The sequence below is a fragment of the Micropterus salmoides genome, unplaced genomic scaffold, assembly GCF_014851395.1.
Source record: "Micropterus salmoides isolate LMB-PRFRI ecotype aquatic unplaced genomic scaffold, ASM1485139v1 Ms_hic_scaffold_4, whole genome shotgun sequence".
In the NCBI taxonomy this organism is placed as follows: Eukaryota; Metazoa; Chordata; class Actinopteri; order Centrarchiformes; family Centrarchidae; genus Micropterus; species Micropterus salmoides.
The window spans coordinates 4,979,692-4,998,624 of NW_024043372.1; the positions used below are offsets into that span (position 1 = coordinate 4,979,692).

An 18,933-nucleotide genomic window follows, 5' to 3' on the forward strand; every position below is an offset into this window, starting at 1 on the left:
ACACGGACACATGCCGAAGCGTCCAGAGAGCCGAGCGGAAGACCAGGGCACGAGGGGAGGAGAAGAGCAGAGAGAGCGAACGATGTTGCGTGTCGCTCTTTTGTTGCCTGGGGCGTGGTTCCCCAGAGGGCGTTTCAGGTTTCCCAAGGGACTGCCTTTCTAAACTTAATGTCTAAAAAAGAAATCTATTTGCGCGTATTATAATATTTTCCACAATCGAACCTCAATGATCAAGTTAAGCATTTGGTAACAGGAAACAATTGTCACATTATTGGTCAGGATATTTATACATTTAACGGCATTTCCGATGATGGTATGTAATACTTATTTCGTCCACTTGGGGGAGCTCAGGTTACATGAGGAAAGCTTAGATTAATCCAAAACAATCTTTCCTTTGGAACTGGGGAATTTAGTTTAGCCTTAAATTCAAGCTGGATAATTACTAGAGTATAGTATGACATTTCTTTATCATCATTTCTAAAGGAATTTTGTGAGAAAGTATTGTGAACAAGTATTGATTACACATTAGATGAAGGAGTGTCTTGTTGAAAATAAAAACACTGCAAAAGTAATTTATTTAGATTCTTTTCCGCACTAATATCAGCAACAGATAGCAACAACATGGTAACACAAATAGAGGCAAACGTAATCAAGTAACTAAAGATTTAAACTTAATTAAATGCTTTGAGTTTTTGGAGACTCCAGTCTTTGGTTATTTAAAGTTCGGCTTCATGGGTTATATGTCACAAGTGGGTGAGACAAGGATCTAACCTTTGATGGGGTAATGAAACACAGAGCAAGGTCAGTTGCCATGGTTACATATGTGGGGGGGGGGGGGGGGGGCAGTTTTGATACGCTGTTCACGGAAATGCTAATCTCTGGTTAGTGTCCCTTTTGTCAGTTTAACAGTCAGGCACCGCGTTATCAGCTTCGTAGATCAAAAAGGTGCCAGTTTTATGGTCAGGGATAACACTTAGAAAGTCTGTAGAAAGTTGATCTTTAACCCCCCTGCTCCTCTCTGGGAGAGGAAAGAGGAAATTGGAGTAGCTCCAAATTTATTTAATATAAATGTACAAATCCACACTGTTGTCCCACTACAAATGCACAGATTTTGGTCATTAGGTAAGTCATTGCCTTTACTGAACGCACACTCATCATGCTTACTGTCACGCGAAGTCACCCTCCAAAGGCCCATTCTGAACCAGGAAAACCCCTGATATCAGGTGATGTGTATTTGTGCACGGGCAAGTGAGTATATACTCAGAATATTAAAAAAAAGAAGAACAAAAGTAACTAAAAGAACCAAAGTAACAAAGAACAGATTGCAGAGAGAAGTCGCCAAAAAATAAGTCAATATTTTTTTTTGTCTTAAAGCTGCACAAGAGAGGAACTCACTCACACCACATTAGGATTTAAGTAACAGAATGATTTCTCTAACAATCTTGCTCTCGCTCTCTTCTGTTTCACCTCGTTAAACTCCAACCTGTCAGCTAAGAAGAAACTACTCCTGGGACAGAAAAAACCTGACAGAACATTTAAGTTCAGTATGGTTAACGTGTCGATTAATTGAGAAAAAAGGTCTGCTCGAAACAAACTAGTTTGTACGTTGTGTTGTCCCGACCATGTCTGAAAGCAAAGTGTTGTTTTGTTGATCAGAGCGGCCACGCTCACAGGAGTGAAAAGTCTGCTGTAAGTCAAGTTTCCATCCAAATGGGGCGCAAATTTTAACTGAATATTCAGAAAATCAGAAAGACAATGCAAATTAGTGTATTTCCATCCAATACTGTTGTGTGAATATTAGGAGTTAAGGTAATCATACAGTTTCCCCAGAAGATTTATTCTTTCCCTTTGTTGGTGAACCTGCAGGAAGGAAAACAAAGTTATACTGAAGAAAATCCCTCCTGCCTTGATCCTACCCTCATGTAAATCCCAACAGAATTTTTAATGCCTGAGATAAAACAACTTTCAAGACTCTAAACATGACATACGTGTAAACAATTTGTTGTGTGTTCATCGTAAAAATGTTGACAGTGCATTATTTAAACTTACCATTACCATTTTTTTGCTTTTGATGCCGCCTGTAAAGCAGAATTCCACCAATACTAATTATAGTAAAGAAAATGTACCAACAACAGCAACAACCAATCCAGTGGCGGACTCTTTGGGGGACCCTGAAACAGATGATAAAAGTGAATGTAACAGTCAGAACGCAGCTGCACATCATAAACAGCAGGTTGAACATCACAGCCGCACAAAGAACATCTAAAGGTGTGCACGCTCCTGAAATCTAGAAGCTAAAACTGTCAGCAGATCCAAACAGCACTGGGATGAGTCTCAGCAGGAACAGTGATGTTAGCATTGATCTTATGGCCAGTCGCCTCCTGCTGGGCTCCACAGCTAAGAGGTTGGTTCTGGTTCTGGTCTCAGTAGTGAGGAGGGTAATGTCGTAGCATCGTCCACTTTCTGAGACGTGCTGCTCATCAGTAGGAAGAAGGTTTGAATCTCTGTCCTGCCGCCTCTACTTCAGCCTGTTTACATGTGACTGTTGCTAACAGTCCACATATGGATTTTATCACAGCTGCTGTTACAGTGAGTATTGATTCAGTAAAGAGTCTGAGTACTTCTTCCAGCACTGACTGCCAATGTCCAGATTTAAATCATGATGTGCTTCTTGGTGGAGGGTCGGCTCTACAGTTATTAGTTCTGCTTGTAGTCAAACCTACTGCAGAGAATAAATTGTAAAGAAGCTACATTCAAACATGTTTGTCATCTGAAACCTTCACTGCGACGGGTCCAAGTTCACACTGTCCAGTAAAAACTGCACTTCCAAAGCCTTTATCTGCCTCCATGGTGTCAAATTATTACCAGGAACTAACACAGAGTTAAATTCTGGTCCTAGTTTCAGTTCAGTTTCTAGTTAAAATATAATAATAAATGACTAAAATCTTCTCTGAGTCTCCTTGTGTTTATTTGATTCATGTGTAACTGCAATTTGCAACAATGATCAATAAATTACTCTCTCAGCTAAGACATGTTTCAGATCCTCAGTATATTTTGGTGATACACGAGTTATTACTTCATTTGTTATCCTCTTTTTTTCTTCATGTCACAAAAATGTCACAGATTCTAATGATTTCAGTCTCTAAATCTCCCTCATGAGGTGTGTTTTTCATTTGTAAATCTGTTACTGGGTTTGTGTGTGAAGGAGAGTTAGTGTTGTATTAGTTTTAGAATAATATGAATTCAAGCAGTTCAGAGTGAGAAATATCCTTATTATAATAACTTATTTTAGCAAAATATTATTCTGTAAAACATAATTTAAAGTAATTTGCATCTTTAACATTTTAATGCACATTTAGTCAGAGAGAGTTAAAATCTGTGATGATCTTTGGTGATTCATGTTTTCATTATCACAGGGAGCTTGAACACTAGTGAACTTCCTCTTACACCAGCGTCGTGTCTGATAATGATCTATAACCTGTTTTACTCTGAGTAGGTCACATGTCGTGTTTTCTGTAACAAGCTGGTTTTGTCAGTTGTCTCGATCAGTTAAACTACAGTTACACATTGTAGTTAGTTTGTGGTAATATTTCTAACAACAAGCTCACCTGGATGTGAGAATTAGTTTGTGGTGTAACTCATATAAACCAACATCATTTAATAATCACATATGAACATAAATATAACCAGGCCAAGGTCAAAGGAGGGACTGGATCAGGACTGACCTTCAGTCTGTGCAGTGAAGGATTCATGTTGACAAGAGCTGGGTATCAAAATAAGTTTTTTAATATGTAATGTAAATACCATGTGTTTTAATACTATGAGTTTCACAACACTTCTCAATGTTCATAATTTCTGTTCTTAAAATTTTCCTCTGAAACGTGTTTCTAAAATGTAAATGTAACACTGAGAATGTATAACTGCTTATCATGTACAGCACATGTAGTGTTAGTGTTTAATTATAGATGTTGATCATCAAAGAAAACGATTAATGATCTGCAGACGTCTTCACAATCTGCTTTGTGTTCAGTCTGAAGACGCTTAAACAGGTTTTAAAACTAATAACACATAAACAAGTACAATGATTTAAATATAAAAATACCACTAGGAATAATCTCACCATTGATCTGCACGTAGATCTCAGCATAAAGATGTCTGATCCCCTCCTGTGTGGCTACACAGCGATAGCGGTCAGTCTCGGTCACAGTAGTTTGGAGGGTGATGTCGTAGCTGCCTCCTCTTTCTGAGACCTGTGGTTCTTTAGCATCAAGAACATTTCCAGCACTGTCCTGCCACTTTACTTTAGATTCTGGGGAAGCACCAAGAACTTCACACAGCAGCAGGGCCCCATCATTTGTTTGATCGAGTATTGTGACAGACGGCTTTGAAGCTGCACCTGTGAACACAGAGTAAACTGTAGCTATAAAGAACGTTTAAGGTATTTAACATATGTTACGACCCCCTGTTGGTCTAGGGGTGTTGGGGCCATAAACATATAGGCACAACTGGTAGATCTTAACAAGGTAACTTTTATTGGTAACAGAAGAGATGTAGACAGGTAACAAAAAAACAAAAGGAGGGTGGGCGAGGGTGCTGCGAAATAACAAGTTAAAATAAAAAGGTCCTCAAAAGGAGGCCTGTACCTATCTATCGTTTTAAACAGGGTTGATTCTTACTACAAAAGAACACAAAGAGCACAGCACCCACTCCACCTGGTGAAAACTAACACAATAGTAAACAGAACAATAAGTGAATTTCTCCACTGCACCCAATGTGGAGCTAACAAACAAAGGTATGCAAATGTTTACCTAAACACAATGTACAGCTAATAAGCAAGGAATGTGGATAGTTCCACTAAACACAAAGTACAACTAACAGGCAGGCTATGCAGTCAATACCAGCGGCACACAAGTCAACAGGCGGTGACAAGCTGCCTGGAGCAACAGGTGGACTCTCCTTATGAGCCGGAGGTAATTAACGTGGTGACGAGCCATTGGTTGAGTGGAAACAGAGGGAACCAATGGGCGGTACAGATGTCAGCACCCCAGAAACCAGGTCTTCATTCCCCAGGGACACAGCCTACTTGGTAGAGGTGAGACAGGGAAAAGGGGAAACACAAGGGTGACAGCGACAGCCGTGACACATATTATACTGTGATGTTTCTTGTTCGTCTCTTCTCTGCTTGTAAATGAGGATTAAAGTGTGTTTAACAGAAAAACACAGAGGAACAGAAAAGCACAGTATCAGCCTCAGTTGCTCCTCCCAGCATTGTTAGATAGGACATGATATTTCAAACATTTCTAACTTCTACCAAAAGTCTGGAAACTATTTACAGCTGCAAACACTGTTTCTGACTCATATCATGACAGAAGCTCAGATACAGTGAAGACGTTTGGACAAACTCAATTTTTACATTTGTTGAGCTGAAAAAATGACGTCACATGAAATCTGTTGTCTGACATTTTCTGTTACACTGAAGCAATATATACATAAAATATGAAACAGGGTATTTAAAAGCTTGTGTTATCAGGGCTTAACTGTGTCAGTGATACAAACACTCAGTGGCCACTTTATTAGGTACACCTGTACAATCTGCAGGCATCATACAATCTTACTTTTGTGTTGCATCAATGTTCAGTTGTTGTTGACAGTGTCAGAGGTGTTAAAGGGCAGAGTTAGTGGACTGCATAGCAAACATTTCAAATATGCCCAGCATAAATTACAGTAATTCAATTCAAATTAGCTTTATTGGCATGAATGTGTAACAATATAGCCAAAGCATCATACAAACTACATAAGAACAATCAACCCCATACATTTCATTAAACAAGTAATTTAAGAGTGTGTGTGTGTGTGTGTTAGAAAAATAAAAATATATTAAAAATTTTAATTAAATACAAAAAACAGTAAGCGGTGTGTGTTAAAAAATAATATTAAAAACATTAAAAAAGATAGATAATACTGTAAGTGTGTGTATATTAATAGACAACAAAAAAATTGAATGAATGAATGATGAATAATAATTACAACAACAAAAAAAGAAGTCAGTATCAAATGTAAAAACAAAACAATTACTAAAATATCAAGCAATCACAATAATAATAATTTGAAAATCTTATCAGTCTGAGTTTCCACTGGTTGTCCTCGATTCATGGCATGAGGAGACATATTTTGCAGCAATTATTTGACATTTGGGCATTTCTCCCAGTATATAGGGGAGTTTCTGTGTGTATACATATATACATATCACCACTATGTTTGTAGTAGTATACAGTACACACATATACATATATATTTCTCTGTGTAGTTTGAAATGTGGGGGGTGGAACTTCTGAGGGAGAACTGAAGGAAGGCATGTATTTGTTTGGCAAGTTTAAACAATCAGCAATCTTCCACAGAATCACTTCCTCTCCCTTTAAGATACAAATGAACAACTTCATCTGGGAAGTCCCTGTGTTCCAGGGGTGGTTTTTTGACCATTTTAACATGTCACCACAAACATGTCATATGTACAGCTTGTCAGAATGCTAAAATAGTTAAATATAATCAAAAACTACAACACATTCCCATAAAATAGAGCAGTGTGTGTGTGTGTGTGCATAAAAATCAAATCCTTCATCTTCAACTCTGAGTAGGCCTCTCCCTGGCTCAGCTTCCCCTGTGCTGGACTCTGCCTCTGCTGACTGTACAGCTATATCAATAACATCTGTAATAAATGAACAATAATACATTGTCTAATTCTATCTCTACATATGATTGCCTACTCAGCCCTGCACACTGCCCCTGTACCGGTCACTGTTTTTTCTGCTTCCATTGTCCTTCTCCTCCTCCGGCTCCTGCTGCACCTTCTGCAGCTCCTTTTTCTTCTCTCACTCCTGGGGTCATCATCAACCTGTACCTCTGCATCACTCCACTGATAACAGCTCAAATACATACAGATACACAAAGATTCCTTGCTTATAGAAGGATGTACTAAATGCATTACTAATTGTGCATCTATTTCTTCTGTTGCTGGGTCCTGCCTCATCTGCATAGCAACTTCTACCAATGAATGTAAATGTAAATGCTCCGTACTTGTATAGCGCCATTCACACATTTATTCACTGCTCACTTCACACACTGGCAGAACAGCCGCCACGGGCAATTCAGGGTTCAGTATCTTGCCCAAGGATACTTCAACATGCAGCCTGGAGGAGACAGGGATTGAACCGCCGACCTTCCGATTAACGGGGCAACCCGCTCTATCTCCTGAGCCACAGCATTAGAACATTAGAAAAGTAAAAATGTATTTAGGGATATTAAATGCTTAGGTGGAATTTAGGGGTGCTTCAGCACATTTCAAATCTCTGAGGTGACTCCAGTGTTGAAGCGCCTTTGCCCTTTTCCTCGTCATAAAACTTTCTTCTCTGTTTAAACTCTTCAGACCATTTCCCCTTTGTCTGTTTCTCGGCCATCTGTCCTTCTTCACAGTGCCTGGAATCCAGTATGTTCAAATGTGTCGGTGTATAGAACTCTCTCTCACACTACCTCCCTCCTCCCATCACTCTTGAACACAAACACAAAGGCACCCGTTTCTGACTGGCTGGAACAATGTTGTGGGGAAGGTCCACACACCTTTCTTTTTTTTTCCCTTTTAAAGAGCCAAGGCTGTGTAGGAAAACCAGATTGTACACAAAACGGAGCGCCAGCCAACAACAAAAACTGTACTGAATCACAATCACCTATTATCCCTAAACTGTTATCATGTGAATCCTCCAGAAAGTCAGCCCAAGGACGCAGCTTGCTGGTATGATTGATCTGAGAGCACTCAGAATTCAGAAATCAGAGTGAGGACAGTCCTCAACTGGCACCGATTCACCTTCAAACTCAGACAGACAAACAGATATATTTAGAATTTGCTTCCATCGATCTTCAACAACTAACTAACTTCAATGATTTCTTCATCTAAACCATCAACCTGCCTCTGAGAGATCTTAGAGACCACGTCCCAACTAGGCTGCTTAAAGATGTTACATTACATTAATTCATTTAGCTGACACTTTTATCCAAAGTAACTTACAATTGCTATACATGTCAGAGGTCGCACGGGGTTAACTAGGGTTAAGTGTCTTGCTCAGGGACACAGCGGTGGATGTCTCACATTGGGAATTGAACCCAGGTCTCCCACACCAAAGGCAAGCATCTTATCTATGCGCCATCACCACCCCTTATTTTACGCCCAGTCAGCACTTGTTTACTAGATATGAAAATCTGGTTTATTATCATCATCAGGTGGCCAAAGCCCATTAAGACTCTTCAGCTGATCCAGAATGCTGCAGCTCGTGTTCTGACAGGAACCAGGGCTGCGTTACAATCCACAGTGTACATCAACAGCACTCCCTGCACAGGGAATGTCGGTTAAAGGGATACTATGCGATTCTGCAGTTTGTTGATGAACAAACCATGAACACGCACTGCCATTTATTCAACAGTTAGCAGCAACACACAGGAGCTCCTCTTTAGTCTTGAGAAGCTGCAGACTTTAAGCACCAGCTGCTGTAACTGTACATTTACTGCTGACCCGTTTCTCTCCATTCACCGGGGCTCTGTTCACACACCGCTCCGTCTATTTCTCCTCTACCGCACAAACTGTGATAAGCTAACAAAGCTAACCAGCTGGGATCATCACAAACATGACCACAGAGAGACAAGACCTGTCGTTTATGTGGAACAGCAAAGCTAACGTTAGCTTACACACCTGTCCAGCAGAAACAGAGCAACTTCAGCATCGGTTTTCATTCCTATCAAATCTCGTAGATTTATCCATTGAAACCCCTCACAGGTGTTAACACAGGTCTTCCCCTCGCCTGGTCTTATAACTTGTCTCAAAATTGTTGTCTCAGACCTTTCCCTCTGTGGCTGTTTCTGTCACCTTCACAGCTAAAATCCCATAAGAAGTCCAACATGTTCGTTTATGTTCTTATGCAGAATTGTAGTACTACATTAGGTAAATGAGACACACCTCTTGAAATTACATGTAAGTCCATATTTTATTTTATATAAATGTTTATTAATAATTTTGGGAACGAAAGGCTTTCTTTTTTTATAGCTTCCATATGATGTCATTCATTGGCTCCAGACCTTTGCTGAAATGTAGTATTACACTAGACCAATGAAGCACATCTTTTCATCTTAGATGCAAGTACTTTTTCTTATTTCTATTTTTTGGAGAAGAGAGCTTTATTTCAATGTCATGTTGCCTAGTGACTCCAACCCTGGTACTTGAGAGACACACCTCTTCATATTAGATTTGAGTGCTTTTTCTTATGCTACTACACTCTCAGCAGTCTGGTGCTACGACAGCAGACCTTTATATCTTTTCCCAGAAGAAAGCAGGGTGAACAGGCTGTGGCTTCGTTGGTACTGTCATGGGCTCCTTGCAGACACCTCACCTCACAGACATCACTGATGCTTGGTAGATGGGTACCAATATCTTCTGGGCGGTTTTAATAACGTTCTGTAGAACCCTCCTGTCCTGGACCTTGCACATCCTATGCCAGATGGTAAGGTTTCCAGTCAGGATGCTTTTAATTGCTCCACTTTAGAAGTTGAAGAATATGCCATGGGAATTTGGTCTTAAGCTTTGTTTAGAAAGACTATTATTACTACTATAATGTAGCCTACGTTTTATGACTGCCCTCTCCCGTCCCTCATATGCATTTGCAATAATGAGATGAATACAAACATTGGTAATTTACCCATACCAAATGTTTGTGAGCTTGTGAGCTGACATTATGTTTTCACCTACATATCTGTTTAAAGTGTTTTAACAAATTCTTATTACACCCCTAACCGGTCGAGGCAGATGGCCGCCCACCCTGAGTCATGGTTCTGCTCGAGGTTTCTGCCTCTTAAAAGGAAGTTTTTCCTTGCCTCTGTCTCCTAGTGCTGCTCTTGGTGGGAATTGTTGGGCTTCTCTAAATAACATCATAGAGTACGGTCTAGACCTGCTCTTTTATGAAAAGCACTGTGAGATAACTGTTGTTGTGATTTGGCGCTATATAAATAAAATTGAATTGAATTATTCAGGTAAAACTTAAGGATGAGAAAGCCCAACAGACTGGATGGATGTCAAGTTGACATCATGTGCCACCCAGTTAAAAGATGGAAGCAGCTGTGGTGTGATTGTTGTTAAGGTAAACTGAGGGGGTTTTATTTTGATAATTTAATTTTTGCCTTAAAAAACTATTTCACATGGAAGCTACGGAGAAAAAAAAAAACAACTTTCCCCCCAAAATTAGACTATTAAAAAAGCCCCCCTTTCCATAAAATCTTAATAAATAATATAAAATAAAAAAGTATTCAAATCTAATATAAATGGGTGCGTCATACATACATACATACATACACACACACCCCTAAAGGATTATTAGGAACACCATACTAATACTGTGTTTGACCCCCTTTCGCCTTCAGAACTGCCTTAATTCTACGTGGCATTGATTCAACAAGGTGCTGAAAGCATTCTTTAGAAATGTTGGCCCATATTGATGGATAGCATCTTGCAGTTGATGGAGATTTGTGGGATGCACATCCAGGGCACGAAGCTCCCGTTCCACCACATCCCAAAGATGCTCTATTGGGTTGAGATCTGGTGACTGTGGGGGCCATTTTAGTACAGTGAACTCAGTCATGTTCAAGAAACCAATTTGAAATGATTGGAGCTTTGTGACATGGTGCATTATCCTGCTGGAAGTAGCCATCAGAGGATGGGTACATGGTGGCCATAAAGGGATGGACACGGTCAGAAACAATGCTCAGGTAGGCCGTGGCATTTAAACGATGCCCAATTGGCACTAGAGGCCTAAAGTGTGCCAAGAAAACATCCCCCACACCATTACACCACCACCAGCAGCCTGCACAGTGGTAACAAGGCATGATGGATCCATGTTCTCATTCTGTTTACGCCAAATTCTGACTCTACCATCTGAATGTCTCAACAGAAATCGAGACTCATCAGACCAGGCGACATTTTTCCAGTCTTCAACTGTCCAATTTTGGTGAGCTCTTGCAAATTGTAGCCTCTTTTTCCTATTTGTAGTGGAGATGAGTGGTACCCGGTGGGGTCTTCTGCTGTTGTAGCCCATCCGCCTCAAGGTTGTGCGTGTTGTGGCTTCACAAATGCTTTGCCGCATACCTCGGTTGTAACGAGTGGTTATTTCAGTCAAAGTTGCTCTTCTATCAGCTTGAATCAGTCGGCCCGTTCTCCTCTGACCTCTAGCATCAACAAGGCATTTTCGCCCACAGGACTGCCGCATACTGGATGTTTTTCCCTTTTCACACCATTCTTTGTAAACCCTAGAAATGGTTGTGCGTGAAAATCCCAGTAACTGAGCAGATTGTGAAATACTCAGACCGGCCCGTCTGGCACCAACAACCATGCCGCGCTCAAAATTGCTTAAATCACCTTTCTTTCCCATTCTGACATTCAGTTTGGAGTTCAGGAGATTGTCTTGACCAGGACCACACCCTAACATTGTTAACTTATTATTTAAGCTATATTATCTTATTTTGTAATGGTCATCTTATCATTCTTCCTCTTATCTGTAGATTCATGAAGTCTCAGAGTCTCAGTATAAATATGAATATTTGACTCAGTTTTAAACTTTTGCATCCAAATTAACTGTGTGTTCACTTTGAAAACACAATATTTTTGAAAACGAACAACATCCAAAACAATTAAAATTATTTGCATATAAAAATACAACTAAGAAGAATCTCACCATTGAGAGGAACGTAGGTGTCAGTTTCAGTCCGATGTTTGATTTCCTCCTGTGTTGCTACACAGTGGAACCGGTCGGCCTTCTTCACAGTAGTTAGGAGGGTGATGTCATAGCTGCCTCCTCTTTCTGAGACCTGTGGCTCCTCAGCAGGAAGTTTGTTTCCAGCACTGTCCTGCCACTCTACTGTAGGTTTTGGAGAAGCACCAAGAACTTCACACTGCAGCAGGGCCCCGTCATTTGTTTGATTAAGTATCTTGACAGACGGCTTTGGAGACACACCTGTGAACACAGTTTACATGACAATAAGTGACACATCAGTTATAAAGGATAAAGAACAATTACAGAATTTAAAAAAATTTAACTTTTATGACTCATATCATGACAGAAGCTCAGATACAGTGAAGACATTTGGACAAACTGAATTTTTACATTTGTTGAAATGAAAAATTATCTTGAAATTACGTCACATGAAATCTGTTGTCTGCTATGTTGACAATATTTTCTGTTGCACTGAAGTAAAATAAATGTGTTATAAAATATGAAATGGGGTCTTTAAAAGTATGTGAGCCCCTTGTGTTATCAGGGATACATACTCTGATCCAACAAAAAACTAAAATTGGATGATCCCTATAATGTTCAGTTATTATTGTCAGTGTCAGAGGTGTTAATTCAAGAACATGTTTCAACACTGAGGGCAGAGTTAGTGATGGTGCTGCTCGGGACTGCTTTATAATCTGAGGTGTTCTCTAATATTCTGACAAATCATATTTACTCTAAAAGAAACAACAGTATTATCATTTATTTTTCTTTAACTTTATCACTCTGTATTTCAAAATAAAAATTACATTTTGATCAAATATTATATTTTAAACATGAAGTGTGTCCAAACATTTTGCTGAGATGGCTTTTTACTGCATTAAATAGTTTCAATAGTTTGAAACGGTTATAAAATATGAAATGTGTTTTTCAAAAGTAAACAACTGTCTTCTTCCTTGGTTTTGGAGTGTTTAGGGAGAGCATGGTCATTTAATTAGTTTTCAAACTGCAGGTATGCTTATAATTTAAACATCTGAATTCCTCCTAAAATCCATAAAGACTCCACTGAGAGCGGTGATCAGCTTCTCCTGATGACAAATCTAAAGAGGAAAAAATACTAAACATTATAAAATGTTACATGCAATCAGTCAAATCCTGGATTTGAAGTTATTTCAGCTTAATGAAGCAGTTCTGCAGCAAATACTTCATGACAGTTATAATGTTTAGTTTTAGTTGAAACCGTTTTAGAGTTTATTCAACTTCATGGTAATTTTGGAGGCTGTAGTTTGTGCTGCTGATGTTGAATTGGTTTGCGTCATCCTAACAGGGGTTTCTATAATTTTGTCCACCCAATTTATATCAAGGAGGGAAGCCTAAATAACAGAAACACCTCGTAGGTTATAAACCTTTTAACTTAACTATATAAACTTCTTAGATAGTTCAAATGTGTACAAATTAAAACGTGTTGGTGTGAGTGTCTCCAGTTATCAGTGATGACATCACATCCAGGTGATGTAGAGATCAGTGACGTCATCAAAGGACTCACCTGGGATGTTTTCAGCTGATCTGTCCTTTAAGATACGATCTAAAAGGAAAAACAGAACAAATGTTATAGCGCCTGTGAAATATTATCAGCTTGACACAAAGGTAATGCTGCGTAAAAACATAATCAGAAATACGTCACAAACATGAAGCCTGTCTGATAGAGAGGTAATCTCTCCAGATGTGGCTGCAGCTCTGTGGGGACGAGGCCCTGCCAGATGTTTATTCTGACTACTTGACTAAAGTCCATCTGGGACTCTTAAACCAGTCACATCAGTAAATAAATCTTTAACTGTTTAATGAAAACACTCACCAACAACAAGCTCAATGAGGACTGGACTTTGCTGAAGATCTGGAAAAACACAGGTGTAGTTTCCACTGTCAGACGCCTTCGTATTTCTGATGATGATGGAGGCGTTGCCGTACTTTAGCTCATCTGGAAAATGTGAGACGCGACCTTTGAACTGCTCATCTTGACCTGAAAGGCCCTGACCATAAAAGGCTTTGTCATTGTACAAGAACACATCTTTATTTTTCTGCCCTTTCTTCTTCCAGTCAAAGAGCTCTGACTCAATGTCCTTCTTGGTGCTGAGGGAACAGGGTAAAATAGCATCACTTTCTTCTTTCACGATCACTGGACCTGGAAGAAAAAAAAAACTAATCAGTTTGTTTACAATTAATTTAATTAAGAAGTATGCTGTTACTCATAACAAGAAACGTTTCTTGTTCTTTGACCTTGTCGAGCACTTTGTCCTCCAGATATTTTCAGACATATTTATAATTTTTCATATCTTTTTTCTAAACCTTATTTCTGTCACACTAGTCTTTCAGCACAAACTCAGCATTAATAATTAATAACATTTAACTCTTTTTTTCCCAGGTGATGACGAAGATCAGCACTGACTCAGACTGTCTCTGTCTGCACACTCAGCACACTAACAAGAAGGAAGAGGAAACAAGAGAGAGCGACGAGGAAAACCCAGAACTAAAAGTCAAACTTAACTTAATTTACTTCATCATGATTTCAAAGTCTTGTAAGCAAAAAGACAAGAACAAACCTCTGAACTACCCTCAGATAGCAGGAACACAGATTTCATCATCAGCCTGCTTCTATGACCCAAATTACAGATATGATCAGTCTTCACTGGTGGACACGGGGCCCTCTGGGATAAAACATGATAAGGTGCCTTATGGTAGGAAATTAGTTGGACATAAGGGCTCAGATGAAAAAACGTGGGAGTCGGGATTAGTGTAGGTTACTACAGAGTCGACAATAAGAAAATAATAGAAACGCACAATAATGTTGACCTCACGAGTAACAGTCATCCATCACATCCACACCTGCAACACCATGTCAATCGAATAACGCCAAGCCCACATCTACTGTACAGAAAGCATCAGCGCATGTAAGTGAGCCCAGTGATAACAACAGGCCTATCCAATATCACTGCCATAAAATATGACAACAAACTAACTATTTTTCAGATCATTTTTAACAAATTATGCTTTTAAATCAAAGCACAGAGAGACTGGGGAAAATTACAAATGATCTTCTGGCTGCATCAGATAAAGGACTGGCCTCTGCACTGTAAAATCCAGAATTTAAAATCCTTCTTCTTACCTACAAAGCTCTTAATGGTCAGGCACCATCTTATCTTAAAGAGCTCATAGTACCTTACTACCCCACCAGAGCACTGCGCTCCCAGAATGCAGGGTTACTTGTGGTTCCTAGAGTCTCCAAAAGTAGACTAGGAACCAGAGCGTTCAGCTATCAAGCTCCTCTCCTGTGGAACCAGGTTCCAGTTTGGGTTCAGGAGGCAGACACCATCTCCACATTTAAGAGTAGGCTTAAGACTTTCCTCTTTGATAAAGCTTATAGTTAGGGCTGGCTCAGGTGAGTCCTGAACCATCCCTTAGTTATGCTGCTATAGGCCTAGACTGCCGGGGGATTTCCCATGATGCACTGAGCTCCTCTCTCCTCTACTTTCTCTCCCTCTGTATGCAACCTCATCCCATTATTGCATGTTACTAACACAACTTCTCCCCTTTCTGGTAGTCTTGTGCTTTCTCGTCTCTCCTCTCTCCTCCTATCACTTCCTGCAGGTTTTCTGGCTCTGGAGCTGTGGAGTCTGGAGCTGTGGTTGCGGGTCACCTGCTGCTACAATGTTCCTGCACAACATCCGCTGAGTCCTATTATTATTATTATTATCATTAAGATTACTATAATTATCAGTACCATAATTCATTTTCTGCACCAATGTCCCCCCCCCCCCTCCCTCCCAACCGGTCGAGGCAGATGTCCGCCCACCTTGAGTCATGGTTGTGCTCGAGGTTTCTGCCAGTCTAGACCGGCTCTATATGTAAAATGCAATGAGATGATTTTTGATATAAATTGGCGCTATATAAATAAAACTGAATTGGACTAAAAACTAAAGGGGACAAAATCAGCCATTTCAAAAAGGGACAGGTGTATATGACCAACACATTGCGTGAAAAGTGGTGGGGACATAGGGGCTCAGTTTAGGGGTGTGAAGAGACACTTAGCTCGCGAGATATCACGATCCACCATATTAGGTTCAGGAGAACGAGACGAAAAGATCCCTGAACAGTGTTTTAAAGATATCCTCACTGCCAAGATATATGAGGTCTGGTGGGACCTCCCCCAGGAAATATTGATCATTAAACACTTTCTGGTGAATTTTTCTGCACCAATTTAGTGGAAATGTTTTTATTTATGTAAAAGGAAACGCAAAAATTCAGGCGGCATGTGACATTTCAAAATATATAAATATAACAGCATCTAAGTCAGTGCAGCTCTCAGGCAGTCTGTGCTGCTTTCAGATCTGTTTCTACTGTAAATCCACTTTTCTCATGTAGCTAATATCATCCCTGCTGAGGCAACACACATGTAGGCATGATTCAGTCTTCCCTCCTCTTTTGTCATATTCACTAGGAGAGAACAGAAAACTTGGCCAAAAAGAAACTGTATCAAGAAGTTACGAGTTATGTTTGTTTTTTTCAGCTTAAGTTGCTTTTTTTGGACATGCACAACTGTTTTGTCTATATTTTAATTGCATGTTTTCTTAATGTGCAAATAAACCTTTTTTAGGGACAAATCAGCCATTTCAAAAAGTGGTGGGGACATGTCCCCAGGGTCCCCAGTGTAAATGATACCTATGTTTATGATTGAGACTATGTTTTTTTGTTTTATTGCACTTGCATCTATTAATATAACGTTCAGCAGACAGAGAGACAATGATGTGAATATTCTGCTTGACTGCCTGTATCTGAATTCAGTGCAGGTGGGGAACATGAATTTCTTTTTCCTTGTGGTTTCTACTTTAGCTTTTTTTTTAAAAAAAAACCTTCATATCAGCGGACACACTTGTGTTTCATAATCAGAGTAACCAGAGCAACGGTGCAACAACCAATCAGGTTTGAAAGAAGAAGAGATTCTCGGAAATAAAGATTCGTCTTCAACACATCCGTGCTTTGCTTTCTCACCACAGGATGGAGACGACGCCCTGCACCCCCCCAACACCCCCACCCACCTGCAGAAGTAATGACGCCACGTCGGAAGTTATAAACCACCCCTGCAGCTCTAAACATGAATACTAACACAAATACTGAGCAGGTCTGTTACAGAATATAATTAATTCTGTAATTAAGCAGAAAGATGCAGTAATCAAATCACATGTGTTGTACAGGATGATGATTTAATATTGATCCGTACTCAATTATTATTACACATATTATATTATTCCAAGGATTTCTACTAAACTAGCAGCCTTTTTCATATACTGTTTCCAGACTCCTGCATCTTTACATGTTTCTTACCGTTCTGATCAGCAGACGTTCCTGCAGAGCAGCTCAGGAGGAGATACAGGAGAGGAAGAAGCTCCATGGCTGTGGATGTCTGCTGAGGACTGAACATCGCAGCACTCTAACATCTCTATTTAGAGGAGCTGCAGAGACCGCAGACGGCTGATTGGCTCATCAGAAACACTTTCGGTTTCGAAAAAATCTGCAAGCTGCAATAACAACAAAACTTCCGGTACAAATCCTTCAGAATAAAAGTATAATCTCCACATCCATTAACTATGACTCATGAATTCTGCAGAACAACAATTCAGCTTGTCAAAATTCTCCCCCAGAGCAGGACTTTATCTTCACGCTAAATCATTAAAGCTGTTTATGAAAATAAATAACTACAGGGACATTCAGACACATGTTCACTGCACAGTTTCAGCTTCACTGTTAATCCACACTGTCTCTTCAACTCCTGACATGTCCTTTATCAACAGGAACAAAAACTCTCAGGGTCAGTTTCTACAGAATCATTAATTAAATTTCCTTCAACAAAAGCTACCAAACTACAGCAGGCAACAACTTTATCAAGTGCTGTTTATGCATGTTTCTGTAAAGTCAATAATCAATAGAATCCTTTATGTTTGTTCTACAGTGTTCCCTGTTCCAAAATCAGAGTTGAACACAAATGTGATTCGTTAGTAAGGTGATGCTCTGAAAAGTTATTTGATGAACAGTAAAACTGACTTTCTACAGTGTTTCATTAGAAATATCTGCAGCCAAAGTTATTCACATTTCTTTCTTTCATTTGTTTCAGAAGCAGAAGCTCAGAAAAAAAAATCACACAACCACACACACCCACACTCGTACACACACACACACATTTGCAGAAGTAATACTACCAGATCAAAAGTCATTTGCAGTGTCCCATGTAATATTTCGTCATCCATAACACTTTTACTTCATTAATTGTATTGTGATGATTCATTCAAACAGTGAAGAACAAATTAATTTTCCTCTTATAACATTTAAAATATTTTAATTTTTTTTGATTTGATTTTTCTATGAAACAGAAAGCTGAGTGCTTTTTGCTTCTGTGTATTTATAAACAAAGATAAAGAAGGGACTTACATTGATATATTGATTAGAGTTTACAGTTGCCAATAGCAATGACTTTGCATTACGCTCCCCAACCCCTTCATGCAGACTCTGTGCAGACTGGTCCCAGATCCTAGTGACTGATCACTGCGACCGTAACGGGACTGAGCACAGCCTCTAAGGCCAACAGAGACCAGTTTGATGATAGGGGATACAGTGCCGAAGTGGGTTTTTTTGCTGGGTTTGGCTCTTGGCAACCCGGGGCTGAGTCAGCTAATAGGACCGCTAGCTGCACGGCTAACCGAGCCAACTAACAGACAGATACAATTAGCAGCAGTTAGCGGTTTAGCAAAAAGCAAAAGCCATCTGTCCATCATGAAACTCTGTAAATCACCTCGTTACTATATTCCCTGTTGGTCTTTGAGGCTGTGTTCGGTCCTGTTCAAGTCCTGTCTTTCCCTTCTGGGTCCTGTAAACCTCCTGTGCTCCCCGCTCCCCAGGTGGTGTGAGCTCCCAGTCTGGGCAGAGCTAAGACCTCTAGCTGCACGGCTAAATGAGCTAATTAAAGAATGGCGGCTAGTTAGCAGCAGTTAGCAGCTACTTCAGCAAAAAGTCAAGCTATGTGTTCATCAGCAAACTCCTTAAACCAAAGGGGCAGAGCAACCGGACGACATTGGGAACTTTAAGA

General features: G+C 39.8%; 1 protein-coding gene across 3 annotated transcripts; it reads right to left on the reverse strand.

Moving 5' to 3' along the window:
- Positions 1 to 1,346: 1,346 nt before the first annotated feature.
- On the reverse strand, positions 1,347 to 17,330 carry LOC119886070 (butyrophilin-like protein 1). 3 transcript variants are annotated; one of them, XM_038696575.1, is made up of 7 exons: positions 17,178 to 17,330; positions 13,654 to 13,980; positions 13,345 to 13,383; positions 11,763 to 12,041; positions 4,121 to 4,396; positions 2,050 to 2,171; positions 1,347 to 1,860 (listed from the first exon to the last, which is right to left on the reverse strand). In XM_038696575.1, the coding sequence occupies exons 1-6, from the start codon at positions 17,272 to 17,274 to the stop codon at positions 2,107 to 2,109; spliced, it is 1,083 nt and encodes a 360-aa protein (XP_038552503.1). In that variant the 5' UTR covers positions 17,275 to 17,330; the 3' UTR covers positions 1,347 to 1,860; positions 2,050 to 2,106. The 3 variants fall into 3 exon arrangements, with proteins under 3 accessions (XP_038552503.1, XP_038552504.1, XP_038552505.1); XM_038696576.1 differs by lacking the exon at positions 13,345 to 13,383; XM_038696577.1 differs by lacking the exons at positions 1,347 to 1,860; positions 2,050 to 2,171; positions 4,121 to 4,396 and adding an exon at positions 4,510 to 5,079.
- Positions 17,331 to 18,933: the final 1,603 nt, after the last annotated feature.